Genomic DNA, 15725 nt, shown 5'->3' with positions numbered 1-15725 from the left:
ATCCTATCCTTTCCTCTCTGCTTGCCAGGAGGGCAGGGGATTTCCCTGCTCTTTGTTGCGTTTGAGCAAACACAGCAACCGAAAACAGAAGAGGGTGGGCAGTAAGACCCTGAGGCAGAATGCAGGAAAGCAGCAACCTCCTCTCTTTAGTCTTCCCTCCTCCGCATGATTTTTGCCTGATTTTTGCCCCTGTACTCGGGCCAGTCGGCTCCAGGGACCACACATTTGCTCAATAACACACACAGACATTTCCCCTTACTTTTTAGGAGAAAAAATGTGAGTGTTATAGAGAGAAAAATATGGTAAATGGGTCTATTCTGACCAAACTTAGATTACTAAAGACCCTTGGCCACAGTCAGGAAATATGAATGAGGGTGCCCATTGACTTCTGCTGTTTTGCTCCCACTGGTGTTCCTCAACTCTCTTAACAATTTGTGTGTTATTAACGTGCTCATCAATCTGGGGTTGTGCGCCCATCTCACTCAAGAGGCCAGGGGCCAGCACTGTCCGAAGACACTTCCGGGTCACATGGCCAGCGTGACATTGCTGCTCTGGCGAGCCAGAGCCGCACACGGAAACGCCGTTTACCTTCCCGCTAGAAAGCGGTCCCTATTTATCTACTTGCACCCGAGGTTGCTTTCGAACTGCTAGGTTGGCAGGCGCTGGGACCGAGCAACGGGAGCGCACCCCGCCGCGGGGATTCGAACCGCCGACCTTTCGATCGGCAAGTCCTAGGCGCTGAGGCTTTTACCCACAGCGCCACCCGCGTCCTCACCATGAAATTATTACAGTAAGTGGCATATTTTTAACATTTTTTTGGGGGGGGAGGCACTGACTATACTGCTCCCAATATTTTTCTTTTCACCAAATTACCCTTTCCATTCATTATGTTGTGCAGAGAGAGAATTTCTATAATTCCCACCCACCACAGGGAAGCACATGTGCTCTTGATGTCAGTACACAGCTCAAATGTTCCGCTAAAGGCACCCAAAGTGCATTAAAAAAAAAACCGGGGGGGGGGGGAGGAATGACTCCTTCTTTAGGACGCTCAGTGCCCTTCTCCAGCTTCTTCAGGCTGGAGCTGAATCTGATGTGCTACATACGAAATCCTCTGAAATCTGATTAGCAAAGAGAGCATGTTGGCTCTCTTTGTAAATGGGGTCATTTCTAACAAGCTGTTAGCACACTTTGCAGCTGCAATATAATCTAGCATTAAACGCCAGGGGTTGTGGACCATGTGTTGTAATGTCTCACACAGACAATATTTCTGCTTCATCTGTTGTTCTTGAACTTCAGCAGAATTACGACCTTCAGGCCTCAGGTTTAGTATTTAAAAGTGTTCTGTGTACTGTTTGCAGTTTTTGCTTTTTCGGCTGAGTACAGTGGTACCTAGGGTTACATAAGCTTCAGGTTACATATGCTTCAGGTTACAGACTATGCTAACCCAGATATAGTACCTCAGGTTAAGAACTTTGCTTCAGGATGAGAACAGAAATTGTGTGGTGGCGGCACAGCGGCAGCGGGAGACCCCATTAGCTAAAGTGGTACCTCAGGTTAAGAACAGTTTCAGCTTAAGAACGGGCCTCCAGAACGAATTAAGTACTTAACCCGAGGTACCACTGTATTAGTTTTCCCAATATAATGCCAGTGCTTCTGTTCCATTTTCTAATGTTCCTTTCACACTGCAGTACCTGTTATAATTACAGTGGTACCTCGAGTTACAGACGCTTCAGGTTACATATGCTTCAGGTTACAGACTCTGCTAACCCAGAAATAGTACCTCAGGTTAAGAACTTTGCTTCAGGATGAGAACAGAAATCATGCAGCAGTGGCGCGGCGGCAGCAGGAGGCCCCATTAGCTAAAGTGGTGCTTCAGGTTAAGAGCAATTTCAGGTTAAGAACAGACCTCAGGAATGAATTAAGTACTTAACCTGAGGTACCACTGTACTTATGTTTAAACCAGCAGCGTAGTGTTGGTTGTCAGTGCTCAGGGCGGGCACATGTGCGCGTGCCGGGCAGGGTGTGCGTGTGTGCACCGGGCGGGGGGCACCAGTCCCTCCGGTGCCACTGAAGCTGCATCATTAAGTGACCCCACTCCCACCAGAGCAAAGCAAGGCCTCCTTAAGCTGCCTGCCCACCCGCCCAGAAGCCCAGCCAACTGACAAAGCTCTAGGCGGGTGGATAGGAGCACCAGGCTGGGCCTCACTGTGGTTGCCTGTGTGGGGGCCTTTGGTTCATACACACCCCACAAAAAATGTGTGCCTGGGACCCACGGCCTCCCTGGCACACGCTTCTTTCTGGTTTTAACTGCTGTTTGGTGGACACTCAGTAGAGAAAGCTTACACATAACTGGGAATCCCAGGCCCATAGGGGTGCTTCAGAGTAGATGAGTGTTGAGCAGGGGTCAGCAACCTAAGGCCCATGGGCTGGAAGCGGCCCACAGAGGTCGTTTGACCGGCCTACGAGTCGCCTCCAAACTGAGCTGTCCGCTTGTGTACTGTGCTAAACCAGCGTAGCACGGCACGGGGACTCACTTCTGCGGCGCCGGAAATCGCTTCTGCGCATGTGCGCAATCTGGTCCATGGAGGAATCTCTGTGGGACCAATCCAGCCCAGGCAAGATGGTGTTGAGTTTCCCTATAGTTTCCCCAAGAGGGGTGGGGAGGTGAACTTCAGAGCAGACATGTATGGAATTGCACTATTTACAAATTAGTACAGTATCTCGTTGGCATTGAACACCAGCATGGTTTAGGCCACATCCAGCTATGGCTTCCCCCCAGGAATCCTGAGAGCTGTAGTTTGTTGAGGGTGATGAGAGTTTGTTCAGTGGCCTCTTTTCCCCCACCCCAGCTACATTTTCATAGTTCCCTTTGCAGATAGATTGTTAAACCACTCTGAAATCTGTAGCTGTCTGTGGGAACTAGGGGTCTCCTGTAAGAACTCTCAGTACTCTTTACACACTGCATTTCCCAGGGTTCTTAGTGGGAAACCATGACTTTTAAAAGTGGTATGACACTGCTTTCTGGTTGTGTTTGAAGAGATCAATATTTTGGACAATTGTAATAAATGAAGTTAAACTTACAATAGGATATGAATTTCCAGTAGAACATTAGCTATATTATTTGGATATGGTTTAACGAGTAGACACAAAATTAAAAATAAATTTGGGAACAGCTGCTTGTATTACAGTCCGCTACGTTTGGGGAAAATGTATTCCGGCATTAGAAGATGGGATAGTAAGATTATGGGAATTGGCTGATATGGTGAAATCAACTCATATTGTAAGAGTGAAGGATGGAAGACAAGCAGATAATTTATTTATTGAAAAATGGAAGTTTTGTTATGTACTGGTACAAAAGACGCAAGAAAGTTTTCTGTAAGCAGTTCAATGAACAAGCAATACACTTTTACATATCCTCCAATATTTCTCTAATGAAAATAGGGACGTCACATTCCATAATGATAATTTTACTATTTATACCCCACACATCTTACTGGATTGCCCCAGCTTCCAACATATCTAAAAACATAATAAAACGTTAAACGTTAAAAAACAACACTTCCCTATATAGGATTGCCTTCAGACACCTTGGGAGTCAAATAACTCCATACCCTCCAACATTTCTCCCATGAAATGAGACATCCTAAGCTTCTCTAAATCAGGGATGTCCCTGGAAAATAGGGACACTTGGAGGGTCTTCTTTTAGGGTTGTATCTGGCTAAGTTCTACTCAGAGTAGCCACATCAAAAATTAATGGACATGAGTAACTTATATACATTAATTGAAATGGGTCCATTCTTAAGGAAAACTTGAACTGAATACATGGTTTCTTGTTTTTGTGATTGCTGCTGTATTAAACATCAATGAAGCATTCTTATACCGATTTTGCACCTATATAAAGCAATCAAATTTCTATTTTTTTTAAAGTGTAGAAGAAAACAAATCATAAAGCAATAATTAAATATTGTGTTGTATAGCATAGTTTTGACCCTAGCACCTCTCTCACTTGCCTAGGGAGGGTATTTCATTAATGGGGCCACCCATTTTTAAGGCTTTTTTGTTTTGTTTTAACAATAAAGCAACATATGAATTTCATGAAATAGATAGATAAATGCGTTTCCTCGTTCATCAAAATCTCTCTTCTGAATTACTACACTGAATCTGGAACATACACCCTGTACATACAATCATCTGGAGCATATATGTTAGTGTATTTATTTCTATGTAAACACCGCTTGATCGTAACGTGGAAGCCAAGACGCTGTAATCAGGAGGTGAAATGCGCTGTGCCAAAGTCCTGTGGGCTGAGCACCATTTGTTATCTCCTCACGTGAGACAGCTGAGTATTTTTAATGCCTGGCAGAGGGTGGAGGAGGGGAAGGACGGACACTCGCGCCTGCGCACTGCAGTCGAGCAATGTTTTGATCGGTGTGCGTGTCGTGAAGGTATACAGTAGCATAACAAAGAGGGAGGAGCAACAGCAGTAAGCGCCGCCCACAAGCGAGAGGCGAAGCCGGCGGCAAGGGAACGGCAGGTCGGCGCGCGCAACGCCGGGAGGCGGAGTTTAAAAGACTAAAGCTCGAGCGTGCGCAGTGAGGACTTTCGCGGGTGAGGCGTGAGATGAAGTGACGCACGCCACGTGACAACATGGAGAAGGAAAACCATAGAGCGGAGAGATAATTGAAACCCGGCTTTCTTGCTTGGGCGGCTTCTTCGTCAAAGAAGCTTCTCCTGTTAATTTTAATTCTCAGTTCGAAGGGGCGCGTAAAGGGGAAAAAATTGATGTCGCTTTCAGGCGAAGGTGGCTGGGTACGACGTGGCGGCTAGAGCGTCTCAGCGCTTGCCCGCTCGCGCCGGAAGTGACGTCAACGCGCGCCGGAAAAGAGGATTAACAACACTAGCCAATATCGTTTTTGTTATTTTGAGGAACTAAATCCTGGCACGGCCCCTTCCGCTGACTACCCGTCAGGTGACCCGCGTCGCTGGCTGGTCTCCGTGCCGGTCTTTGCCTGAGGGGAGTTGCGAGAGGGGCGTCAGCGGCCTGGTCGTGAAGAGGGAGAGAGCCGACCTGAGCCAGTAGAGCTGCCGGCAGGAGCTGCCGGAGAGCGCCGCGACCGCCGCTAGCCGAGCCGACCGCCGCACCGCCATGGCCAGCCAGTCGCAGGGCATCCAGCAGCTGCTGCAGGCGGAGAAGAGGGCAGCCGAGAAGGTTGCCGAGGCCCGGAAGAGTGAGTGGGCGGGCCGGGGCTGGAGGAGGAGGCGGGGTGGCTTAGTACTCTGGATGCAGTTTTATTCATTTTTATTTATTTATTTATTCACTCATTTGTATTTGTTTTTAAATATTTCTTTGCGTTTGTTGTCATTTATTCAATTATTCTTTATTATTTCATATTTCTTTACCCATTCTTAAATGATGTGTTTCTGTTTACTTATTCGTATTCCGTTAATTTTATTCATTAATGTATTCGTATTTATTCTCATTTCGTTATTTTTATTTATTCGCTTTAAATATTTGTTTGTGTTTACGCTTATTCATTCGTATTTATTCATGGACAGGAATTTAAAAATGCAGGCTGAGACAACTATTCTAAAGCACTGAACAAATGGCTGACACTGAATCAAATTATCGTGGTTATCAATCCAAAGTGCTGGTTTTGACAGTGTGAGCCAAAAAATAATTTTCAGCTGTGGATCTCTCTGCTCAGCAAAGCTTGTCTGGCACCTCCTATATTTTTGGCACAATGCAAAGACACTTTTCAGTTCACTCAAACTTTTCAGGAATTTTTGTTTACCTAATTCTCATTATGTTATGTTGCATAAAAGTTGTTATCCTGACAACAGTTCTGGATGGCAAGGCAAGACTTATTATTCCCCAATATTTTGCAGATAAGCTAATAAGTTGCTAACCTTCAGTATTTTATTACTAGCCTATTAAGAGAATACTAGCCTATTTCCTTGCAAGCCATGGAGGAGGGAAAACCCCATGCTCTGCGGTCAGCATGAAAAGGCAGGCAGGCAGAGGTGTGATGGAGCTGAGGCACAGGCTTTCCTTCTTCCACAGCTAGTACTGTAAGTAAGCGAATTATGGTGACCAGGAAAGTTTTTATAATATTATTGGTCTAAGTCAGTATTGCCTCACTGGCTGCAAGCAGCTCTCCAGAGTTTTTGGCAGAGGATCTGAAATGGCAGGGATTGAAGCTGGGATCTGCTGTCAGTAAGAACTGTCATCCCTCCCTCAGTGGAGGCAAGGCTGCAACTTTACAGTGGTTGTATGGAAATCCCAGTAGTGAAAATGGCAGAGAAAAGAACTTATTGTTTTAAGGTTGAAAGGGTTAGCAATGAATAGCCTATGTTTAAGGGGTCTAACATTTGTATTTATGCAGCAGTGTGCAAGGATAAAATGACAAGGGGAGGCCCAAAGCATATCTGTGAGGTGGCTTGGGACTTAAAGGAAGGGTGAGGTGATAACTGTTTCTTTGTTGTGCTGAGAGGTAGCTTAGGTTGCTGGGACACATGAGAATAGTGTGGCTTGGAAGGAGATCATAAGATGAAGCTTCCTTATGTATAGTTGGCTCTGGTCATTGTGATCAACAGAGGTTCTACAAAATACTTTCTCAGATCAGATCTCCCAGAATCTATTTGAAGTCCACATTGTGGTAATGGTAAACATTATGAAACATATACCACAAATCACAATGTGTACACACAGTAATTACAAAATCACAATGTGGGGAAAACTGAAGCTGGTCATCACTTCTCTCATGATTCTTACCACCTCTGTTGCTCTGCTGCATCTTCTCTTCCCTGCGGGGGACAGCGGACCACAAGAGCAAGCGCTGAAGAAAGTCCTGGCAACTTTCCTCAGTAATATAGACACCATTAACTGCTTGATTTAAGTGCAGGTGCCAGGTTGGTAGGTGGTTGAGGAATACACTGGTCCAAACTGGCTCCAGGCTTCTTGCTGGGAACCCATTTCCCACTTCCTTTTATTTTGGGTTCTCTGTGCTGGCAGGCCCTGCCTGTAGCAGCCACCAGAGCCCTACTGGAGCACTTGCAAGAGCAGGAAGCCCCTTCCACCTTGCCTCCCCCATTGCCCAGCCTTCCCTTTTGAAGGGTTGCTGCTCTCAAATGGGCTCGCTTGGAAGCTATTGCTGGTAGCATCGAAAAATAAATGGTTGTAAATAACTTCTGAGTTTTAAAAACATAAAAATAAACCTTGCCCTCTTGTTTAAGCCTCTTTCCTCGCTTCTTCCCTTCTGTATCCCTGTGGTATTTCTGCTACTTATTCCTACAGCATTAACATTTGAGAAAATGTGCTAAATGTACTATAAAATAACAGTTGCAACAATATATTAAAGGTAAATTTTTTTTGTAAGTTTTGGACCTCTAAGTAGTAGCAGTTGCCAGGACGTTACCCTGTTTGCCTCTTCAGGCAGTCCTCTTTTTGTGCAGGGGTTACATTCTGGACCCCCACATGTTAGTGGACCCCCCGTAAAGTGTCCCTATTTAACGACTTTTTGGATCACTTCCGGGTTTCGCAGTATGTGCGATCACGTATCAACTAGAAACACGTGCATTGGTCATTGCTTGTACATAGTTCCATCCTTATTTCAGACATTGTGATATATCAGTATATCATGATGTTTAGCTGGTGACATATCATTTTGTTGAAAACCAGGCATCGCCCAGCCCTAGTTGCAGCCCTTTTCATTTTAAAACTATGTTTATGTAGGATACTCATAAGCTGGAAGCCTAATTAGTGCTTGCCTAGTTTGGGAAGGAATGAAGGGCTCTAGGACCCTGCCAGAGCCCTGGAGCTTTCTTCCCAGAGCAGTCCCAGCAGTTCTTCGGCACAGGGGAGAGGGCAGAGGTGGTACAAAATTAATAAGATCCATAATTGAGAAGATCCATGTGTGGGCGCCAGATAATGACCTCACACAGACGCCATTTTATGAAAGATTACAAAGTCCGTCCATTTTGTCTGACTGGTAGGGCAGTGGGATGCTACCAGAGCTCAGGCACCAGAAGCCTATTAATTGCCCAGCTTTCAGAAGGAGGGAAGGGCTCTAGGACCCTGCCAGAACCCTGAATTTTCCTTCCGCGCTACTAGCAGTTTCTCTGCACCGGCGCTGAGCTGAGTTGGCGCACAATTGAGAAAATCCACTTGGGGCGTCAACCTTGCAAAGGCACCATTTTATGAAAGATTACTGGTTCGTCCATTTTGTCTGACTTTTGGAAGGCGGTGCAAGGGCTCTGGGATGCTGCCAGAACTGTGGCACCGCCTTTTCAAAGCCAGGTAAACCTTATGCGAGATCACAGCTTAGTATGTGTAGACTAGGGTTATTTACTTAGGAGTTAAAAAGAAATAAAACTTTCCTTCTCCCCTTCTCTGTGTCCATGTTTCTGTGGCTCTCATGTCTGTTTTTCTCCTGCCTCATTATGTCCCCCATTTCCTCCTCCTTACCCATGAAGTCTCCCCAATGATTCCATTGCCCCTTTGCTTTCTTACACATTTGTCTCCTCCAGCCCTATGCTTCCTTATGTGCCTTTTCCCTCTTCAATTTTCTTCTGTCCCACTCATCCCTACCAGTGAAAATAGGGGGGGGGGAGTGTTTTTGTTTTCTGGTTTTGTTAGTTCCCCCTAAATAGTTTCCTTCCATGTTAAAAAGGAAGGGTTTTTTTAAAAAAAAGGTTTAAAAAGTTATTAAAAAATGGACTACAATTACAACATTTAGAAAGGCCGAGTCTTCAGTAGAAGAGGTGTGGTGGTGTGCATTTTGGAGATGCCGGGCTGTGGTCTCTTACAGAGGGTTGCCATATTTCAAACAGTGAAAATCCAGACAGTCGTTTGGGCAAATGAGGAGGAGACCACCTTGAGCTCTCTGGAGAAAAGGTGGGTTAGAGGTGCAGTAAGTAAATAGTAATAGCCCTTGACTTTTTTCATAGGTGGTTGCGCCCCTTACTAAAATATGAAAATAGCCCCAAAATTTCTGCAATTTTTAGCAATTTCTGCCCGGACTCTGCTTCCGACTGCATTGTTTTGGATATGTTCATGAAATTCTGGATGTATGGCAACCCTATTTTACAGCAAAGTCCAGGAGGGCAGAGTGGAGGACCTGTTTACTGAAGGAGCCCAAACACTGCAGGTAGAACTGGTGTGCCACAGAGGAACTTGGTGTATGTATGCTTTTTTAGGGTCCCTGCGGAAAATTTTGCTTATCTTAGTAGAATAGTAGCACAGGAGCACAGCAACAATAAAGTCAGGAAGCAAAGGCTATCAAGTTTGGGCTAGGGCTTGCTCTTGACTCCAAGCGCAGCTTCCACTTTTGGATGCATTGGGCAATCTTTTGCATAAGCCAGTTTACTCAGTGCAAACAAATTTTAGCCTGCAGATTGCCAGTTGTTTGTGGTGGGCAGATGGTCTACAAAGTCATGTTCTGTGTAATCCTGAAATGATTGAACAAACCTTGGCATGCACTTAGGGACTTGGACTAGAAACGTAATATGCTGTATTGTCTTGTCTATTGGGAATCGGAAGCCTTCTGCTCAACTAAAATTCCTTTATTTGAATTAATCCACTTTTTAATATATTATTTTTGTGTGTGGAAATACCTGTAATCTTTCCCAACATGACTGCTTGGAGGAAGGAACTTGCTGGCTCATCAGACCAGCGGAAGCATGTCATGTGCCCGAAAGACAGTGTAACAAGCAAGTGTCTGGTTAATCCAAATGTTGGAAACTGACAAATCCCAAGCCTTGATTAAAGATGTTGCTTCCAGTCAGCCCCAAATGTTCAAAAACTTAGTTGGGTTCACACATCATGGGGTTGGCCTACAAGTGTCATGTTCCAAGTTTCTTGACAGGCATTGCGAGTTCAGTTATATATTTTGTGTATCTGTATCGTGCCTTTCTCAGAGGGGACAAAATATTCAATGCAGCAAACCAAATGTACAAAAGTGGGAGGAAATGTTACCCAGCTCTGCTAGCACAAGCACTTTTGGCTGTGTATTGGAAATTCCCCTCCCTGCATGCCCCCTAAATATGTTCTAGGGCTTATGAGGGAGGAGAAATTAACAACTGTACAAGACAACTTCATGGTGGATCTTTCTAGACCCTGGGTGTGTGTAGTGCAGATCTCCCCTTCTGCCACCCTCCCCCAAAAATACACACTGGTGTCTGGGGCTGGTTACATCCAGAGTGGGGGAACCCATCAGTCAACCCTGGCTGCCCAAAAGCTGCAGAGGTAGAGGGGGGCTGAGGTGTGAAGCCCGAGGCCTTTCCTTAGGAAACTCACATCCAGCACCCTACTTGTTTGGCAGTCTGCATAGAATTCCCTTTCCTCCTCTTGTGCATTTCAGGGGGTTGGGCTAGATGACCCTTGGGGTCCCTTCCAACTCTACAATTCTGTGAGTCTGTAATACAGTTTAATGCTATTTGGTAAACTAAGCTTTGTGAAAAGCTTGAATGAATTGAAAAAAAAAGTCTTTGCATGGTGCCCAAAATACAAGAGATGGAACTGCCAAAAAAGCATTCCTAGGCAGAGAGCTCCAGAGATGGGACACCACTACTGAAAATTATGTTCTGGATCATGCAAGCTCAAAACCAGCACTTTGGATTGATTGAATATGGAAACAAAAATGGTAACCTGTGTAGATGGTATATCAGTGTTGTGTGCTCCAAGGTACCATCTCTCGTTAACATCCTAGCAGCTGCATTCTTGACCAGTTGCAGTTTCCAAGCTGTCTTCAAAGGTAATCCTATATAGACCATACTGAAGTTATCTTCCTGGTTTGTACACAGTGAATATCATCACTGCCCTGTAATTTGACTGCCCTATATTCTTTATCCATGAATGCATGCTTTAGGTTATCAAGGCTACCTGTGGCATTCTAAAGATTGCACACACAGTGTACATAACTAGCAAGAGACATACACACATTACGTCAAGGTGAATCAACCTTTTGGGGCTATAAGTGTGTCTGTGAATTGACATCACAGCTCAACAGCATTCAAATAAGTACTTTGCTGTTGCCTGTAACTAAGTCAGGGCTGAGAACTAGTATGGTGTGGTGATTAGAGTGTGCTGGATCTGGGGGACCAGAGTTCAAACCCCAATCAGCCACTGGACAGACTTCTCACAGGCCTGTCATTGCCTCCCAGCCTAACCCACCTTGCAGGGTTGTTGCAAGCATAAAATGAGGAGGAGGACAACGATGCAGGCCACCTTGGGCTTTCTGGAGGAAAGGTGGGTTAGAGGTGCAATAAGTAAATAATAAATGGCCCTTGACTTCTTTAATAGGTGGTTGCACCCCCTGCTAAAATCTGAAAACAGCAGAGCAACTTAGCTGAATCAGTTTACAGTTCTTAACTGCTCCGATATCTGAGCACTCCTGCCTCTCTCTTTTTTTCTCCCCCTTCCCCCCATAAAAAGGAAAGAACCGGAGGTTGAAACAAGCGAAAGAAGAAGCTCAAGCTGAAATTGAACAATATCGCCTGCAGAGGGAGAAGGATTTCAAAGCCAAGGAAGCAGCGGTTGGTTATATTTCCATACTAGCTAAGATTTTCTTTTCACTCCTCTCTGCTCTTCTCTGCCCAGATTTGTTACCTGCCCGTGTGGTGATTCTTGGAAGTCTGGGATATAACTGACAACAGCAGTTATTGGTGCAGAGATTAAGGCCCTGTGGCCCTGCAGATGTTGTTAGGACTTCATCTCCCTGGCTAATAATGAGTTGTAATCCAGCAACATCTGAAGGGCACAGGGTCATCATCCCTACAATCTAGACCGCTCTTCACTCAGTGGATATATCGTAACTTCTTTCTAAAGACAATGGCTGTTGCTGTATCTTAAAGCAGTGGAATTTGAATCTCTTTTCTCCATCCGGCCCAATTTTCTGCCCATAAGGTTTTTTGGGGTGAAAGGAATTTTGCGGGGAAGCCACTTTCCTTCACACCGTGTGTTATTCAACTTAAATTTTCTGCCTCTTCCCCCTGTCAATTCATCCCCTAAGCTTAAAAAGTTATTCCAACCATCTGATCATCCTGGCTGCCTTTCCTCCCAGTTCTACGATACACTCTTCTTCAGACCCCCATTCAACTCCAGCCTAAAAAGCTAAACTGGCATGCACTCACACGCATATACATAGAGTATTTATCCAACTTTCTCATTTTTTATTTTTAAGTTAGGGCTTCTAGATGGAAATGAGGGGATGTTCCTTGTAACTTAATAGTTTCACAGAAAAGGAGAATTGTGTTTGCTGCAAGCTTGAGAACATGTACTAGCCGGGAGTCCCTTTTTGCAACTGATTAATAGCAAAAAGGACTTGTGCTTGGTCACTTTCTCTCACCATTCTCTTGCAGCATTATTTTTAAAATGCTGTCAACAGCAGTTGAAGTTCAGTACAGTACTTGCTCAGAATATGGATTTTCCAGTCATTTGTACCAACATGTTTAAAATTACAACTCTTTATGTTTTGTATTTTTTTTATTTTGGGTAGCATCTCTCCTTTCATTATACAGTCGTACATCCGCTTATGTATCCCTCTAGTTACGTAAACTTCTGGATACGTAAGCAGCAAACCCGGAAGTATATTTCCGGGTTTTTGCCACGCACACATGCATAGAAGTGCTCTACCGCCGTGCGTGCACAGAAGCAGTCTCTCTAGTTGCGAAAACCTTGGGATCCGGCTGGACCTCCGGAACAGATCCTCTCCGCAACCGGAGGTACCACGGTATTACAGGAAGGGCATGTTTCAGGTGGCCTTTGAAGCCTGACCACTAGTCCCTCTAGCCCAGACTTGTCTGTACTGACTGGCATTGCCTCCCTAGGGTTTCAGACAGGGAGTCTTTGCCATACCTACCTTGGGAATTCAGGGACTGAACCTGGGACTTTCTGAACTTTGGCCTCTGGCCATGCTTGCTGTGGTTGAAAGGAGTTGCAATTCAGCAGCATCTGGAGGACTAAAAGCCCCCACCCTTGCCTGGAGGGCCACATACACAAAGCTACTGAGAGCTCAGTGGGGCTTAAGTAGATATGCATAGAATTGTGCTGGATCGAGGCACTGAAGAATCCTAGAAAAGACACGAAATTACTTCTGGTATGACATGTACTTTTCGGCATTACAGCTTGTTGAATAAACTTTTCCCCCCTTGTTGCCCCAGGCTCTTGGTTCCCATGGCAGTTCCACCACTGAGGTGGAAAAGGAGACTCAGGAGAAGATGACCATTCTCCAGAACAACTTCCAGAAGAACAGGGAGGAGGTGCTGACTAGCCTGCTCAACTTAGTCTGTGACATCAAGCCAGAAATCCATTTGAACTACCGCATCAATGGATAGGGGCAGGGGGAGTGTTTTGGCGTTCAGGAAGTATTAAGCAATACCGACTCTAGCTGTGCCCCTCCTTTTGTAACAGATCTTAACTTATTTCAGAGAGTTGTAGATAATCTTTTTGCCTCTTCTTTCTAAAACCTCCTGAGAACCTTTTGTAGCATTTTTGGAGCTCATCCAAAGATACATATATACAAGTTACATGTCTCAAAAGTGCATTGTGATGGAAGGGTAATATTGTAAGACTTGTGATAAGTATTGCTCACTCTGTCCCCATGAAGTATTTTAAAGTTAGGAAGGATGAGATCTCCTATGCTATCTTCTGTATATCTCTTAAAACTGGAAATGTGTGAGCCTGGTGCTATGGCCAATGACAAGCTCACACCAGCAGAGGGAGGAAGTTTTGTTCATAAAGAGTTGTGAGTCTTACCGTACAGACTAGTCCAATGACTTGTGACGGTGTGTTTTCTTGAAGTAGATTCTGTTTGAACAGCTATACTCTGTATATCTTCCTGTTTAACTTGAACTAGAATCCTGCCCTTACAGATGTTTGAAGAAAAGTAAAAGTCTTACTTAATCTGTGATTGGATTAAAATGTGTTCATTTCATTCAATTTATGAATTTCTTCCCATAAAATGTTTTAAAGCAATGCCACAGTAAAAAACCAATTCTGTATACACAAACGAGCAATTCCATATGTAGAAGCATTTTCAGTTTCCGTGGAGATGCATACTGGGATAAAGAGCTTTGTGCAAAAGTCTTGTTGGACAATAAACACATAGGTGCCAATAAGAATAAGTATAAAGGTGATGGATTTCTGATTTGCAATGGGAAGGAATTCCAAAGGATAGGTGCCATTACACTAAAATGATTACACCTCTCTCATTTTTTCTCCCCCCCCCCCGCCCCGCACACATCTGACATAGGATGCTGGTTAACTGAATGAGTGGGTGGGTGCTTTTGTCATTCCAATGGTGGTATTCTCTTGTAAGTCACCTTCCCAGGTCTGCAGGCTGCTGCAAGAACCAGATGTGAGTAAGGCAGTTGATGTGACTCTTGTCTTATGTATCTGCTATGCCACATCAATTGCTCTACTCTGGTTCATGCACAATCCAAGGTGTGCAAAATCTCCATAATTCATCTAGCAAGCAGGAGGCATAGTCACAGTTCAGGGACACATTCCTGCACAGCAAAAGCAATCAAGGAGGTTGCACATTGAGGCCAGTGAGGTGGGGTAGCTTAAGAAGGAGCTCAGCCTCAGGTGATTTCCATGGGGTGGATAGAAAGCCCTGAAGAGCTGATTTTATCTCATGGATGAAAACTTAATTATATTAAAACATGGCTTAGCCAGTTCATGTCATATCCTACTGAAATCCAGCCAGTTTGAGTAAAACAATTAGACTTTCAGACCCTTCGTGAGTTGGGGAAGGAGAACTCTGACATCTCAAACATAATTTAAAGAATGCTTTTAAAGTTAGAGCTTGTGCTGGCAGTGGTGGAACCTGCAGTTCTCATCCTTGATCAATGGCTGTGCTGACTGTGACATATTCAGATTGGAGTCTCACAATATTTGAAGAGCCACAGGTTCCCTATGGCAACTGCTGCACCTCATCTGAGCTCTGTGAATTGTAGGGGAAGGGAAGCTGCAGCCAAAGGGTCATAATTCATTGACAGAAGGTCTGGACGATATATCAGTATATCGCCCAGGACAGGTATCAGGAGTAGACCGTGATGTTGGCTTCACTCAGTGGTTTATCGCTGGTGAAACCACCACCGTTCCTGAGTCCCTCTGCTAGCTGGAGTGAGTCAAGAGTTGCTGCTCCCCTCAGTCAAGAAGTTAAAGCAGGGGTCAGCAAAGTTTTTGTGGCTTGGGCCAGTTAACGGTCCTGCAGATGCTGCAGTGGGCCGGAGTGCACGCACACGCATGCACAAACACTATTTCCGGTGTGGAGGAGGCGTGCGCAGCTTCCCATTGGCTGCAGAAGCTTCCTGCAGCCAATGGGAAGCCGGGCAGCGTTGCAGAAGGCGGTCCCCGCTCTGCTCCGCGCCGGATTATTGTGGTGCATGGGAGCCAACTGAGCAGGCGGCGGGGGTCCATGGGCCAGTTAAAGGACCCCCATGGGCTGCTTATGGCCCATGGGACTTAGGTTGCCAACCCCTGAGTTAAAGGATTGCCCAGCGGTGGCAATCCTGCTGAGCCGTGCAAACAAGCTACTTTTCAACATTGCAGTCTGGCAATGGTAAGTTGCACTGACCTCAGACCGCAAGGCGCTGGGGTGAAACCACCCCAACTCCCACAGTGAGAGCTGGGGCAGTTTCACTCAGCACCTCATGGGCTGAGATCGGTGCAACTTATTTTTTCAACATCACGGTATATTGCCAGACTGCAATATTGAAAAGCT

General features: G+C 45.2%; 1 protein-coding gene and 1 long non-coding RNA gene across 2 annotated transcripts; both read left to right on the top strand.

Annotated features, from left to right (window-relative positions):
* Window positions 1-1093: 1093 nt before the first annotated feature.
* On the top strand, window positions 1094-4770 carry LOC309361602. The gene is made up of 2 exons (XR_014164552.1): window positions 1094-1321; window positions 4210-4770. It is a non-coding gene; the product is annotated as an uncharacterized lncRNA (long non-coding RNA).
* A 149-nt stretch (window positions 4771-4919) lies between these two features.
* Window positions 4920-13907, top strand: ATP6V1G1 (ATPase H+ transporting V1 subunit G1). The gene is made up of 3 exons (XM_081896658.1): window positions 4920-5228; window positions 11432-11532; window positions 13159-13907. The coding sequence occupies exons 1-3, from the start codon at window positions 5147-5149 to the stop codon at window positions 13330-13332; spliced, it is 357 nt and encodes a 118-aa protein (XP_081752784.1). The 5' UTR covers window positions 4920-5146; the 3' UTR covers window positions 13333-13907.
* Window positions 13908-15725: the final 1818 nt, after the last annotated feature.

This window comes from Podarcis melisellensis, assembly GCF_964234715.1.
Source record: "Podarcis melisellensis genome assembly, chromosome: Z".
Taxonomy (NCBI): domain Eukaryota; kingdom Metazoa; phylum Chordata; class Lepidosauria; order Squamata; family Lacertidae; genus Podarcis; species Podarcis melisellensis.
This window is presented reverse-complemented; position numbering and strand designations above follow the sequence as displayed.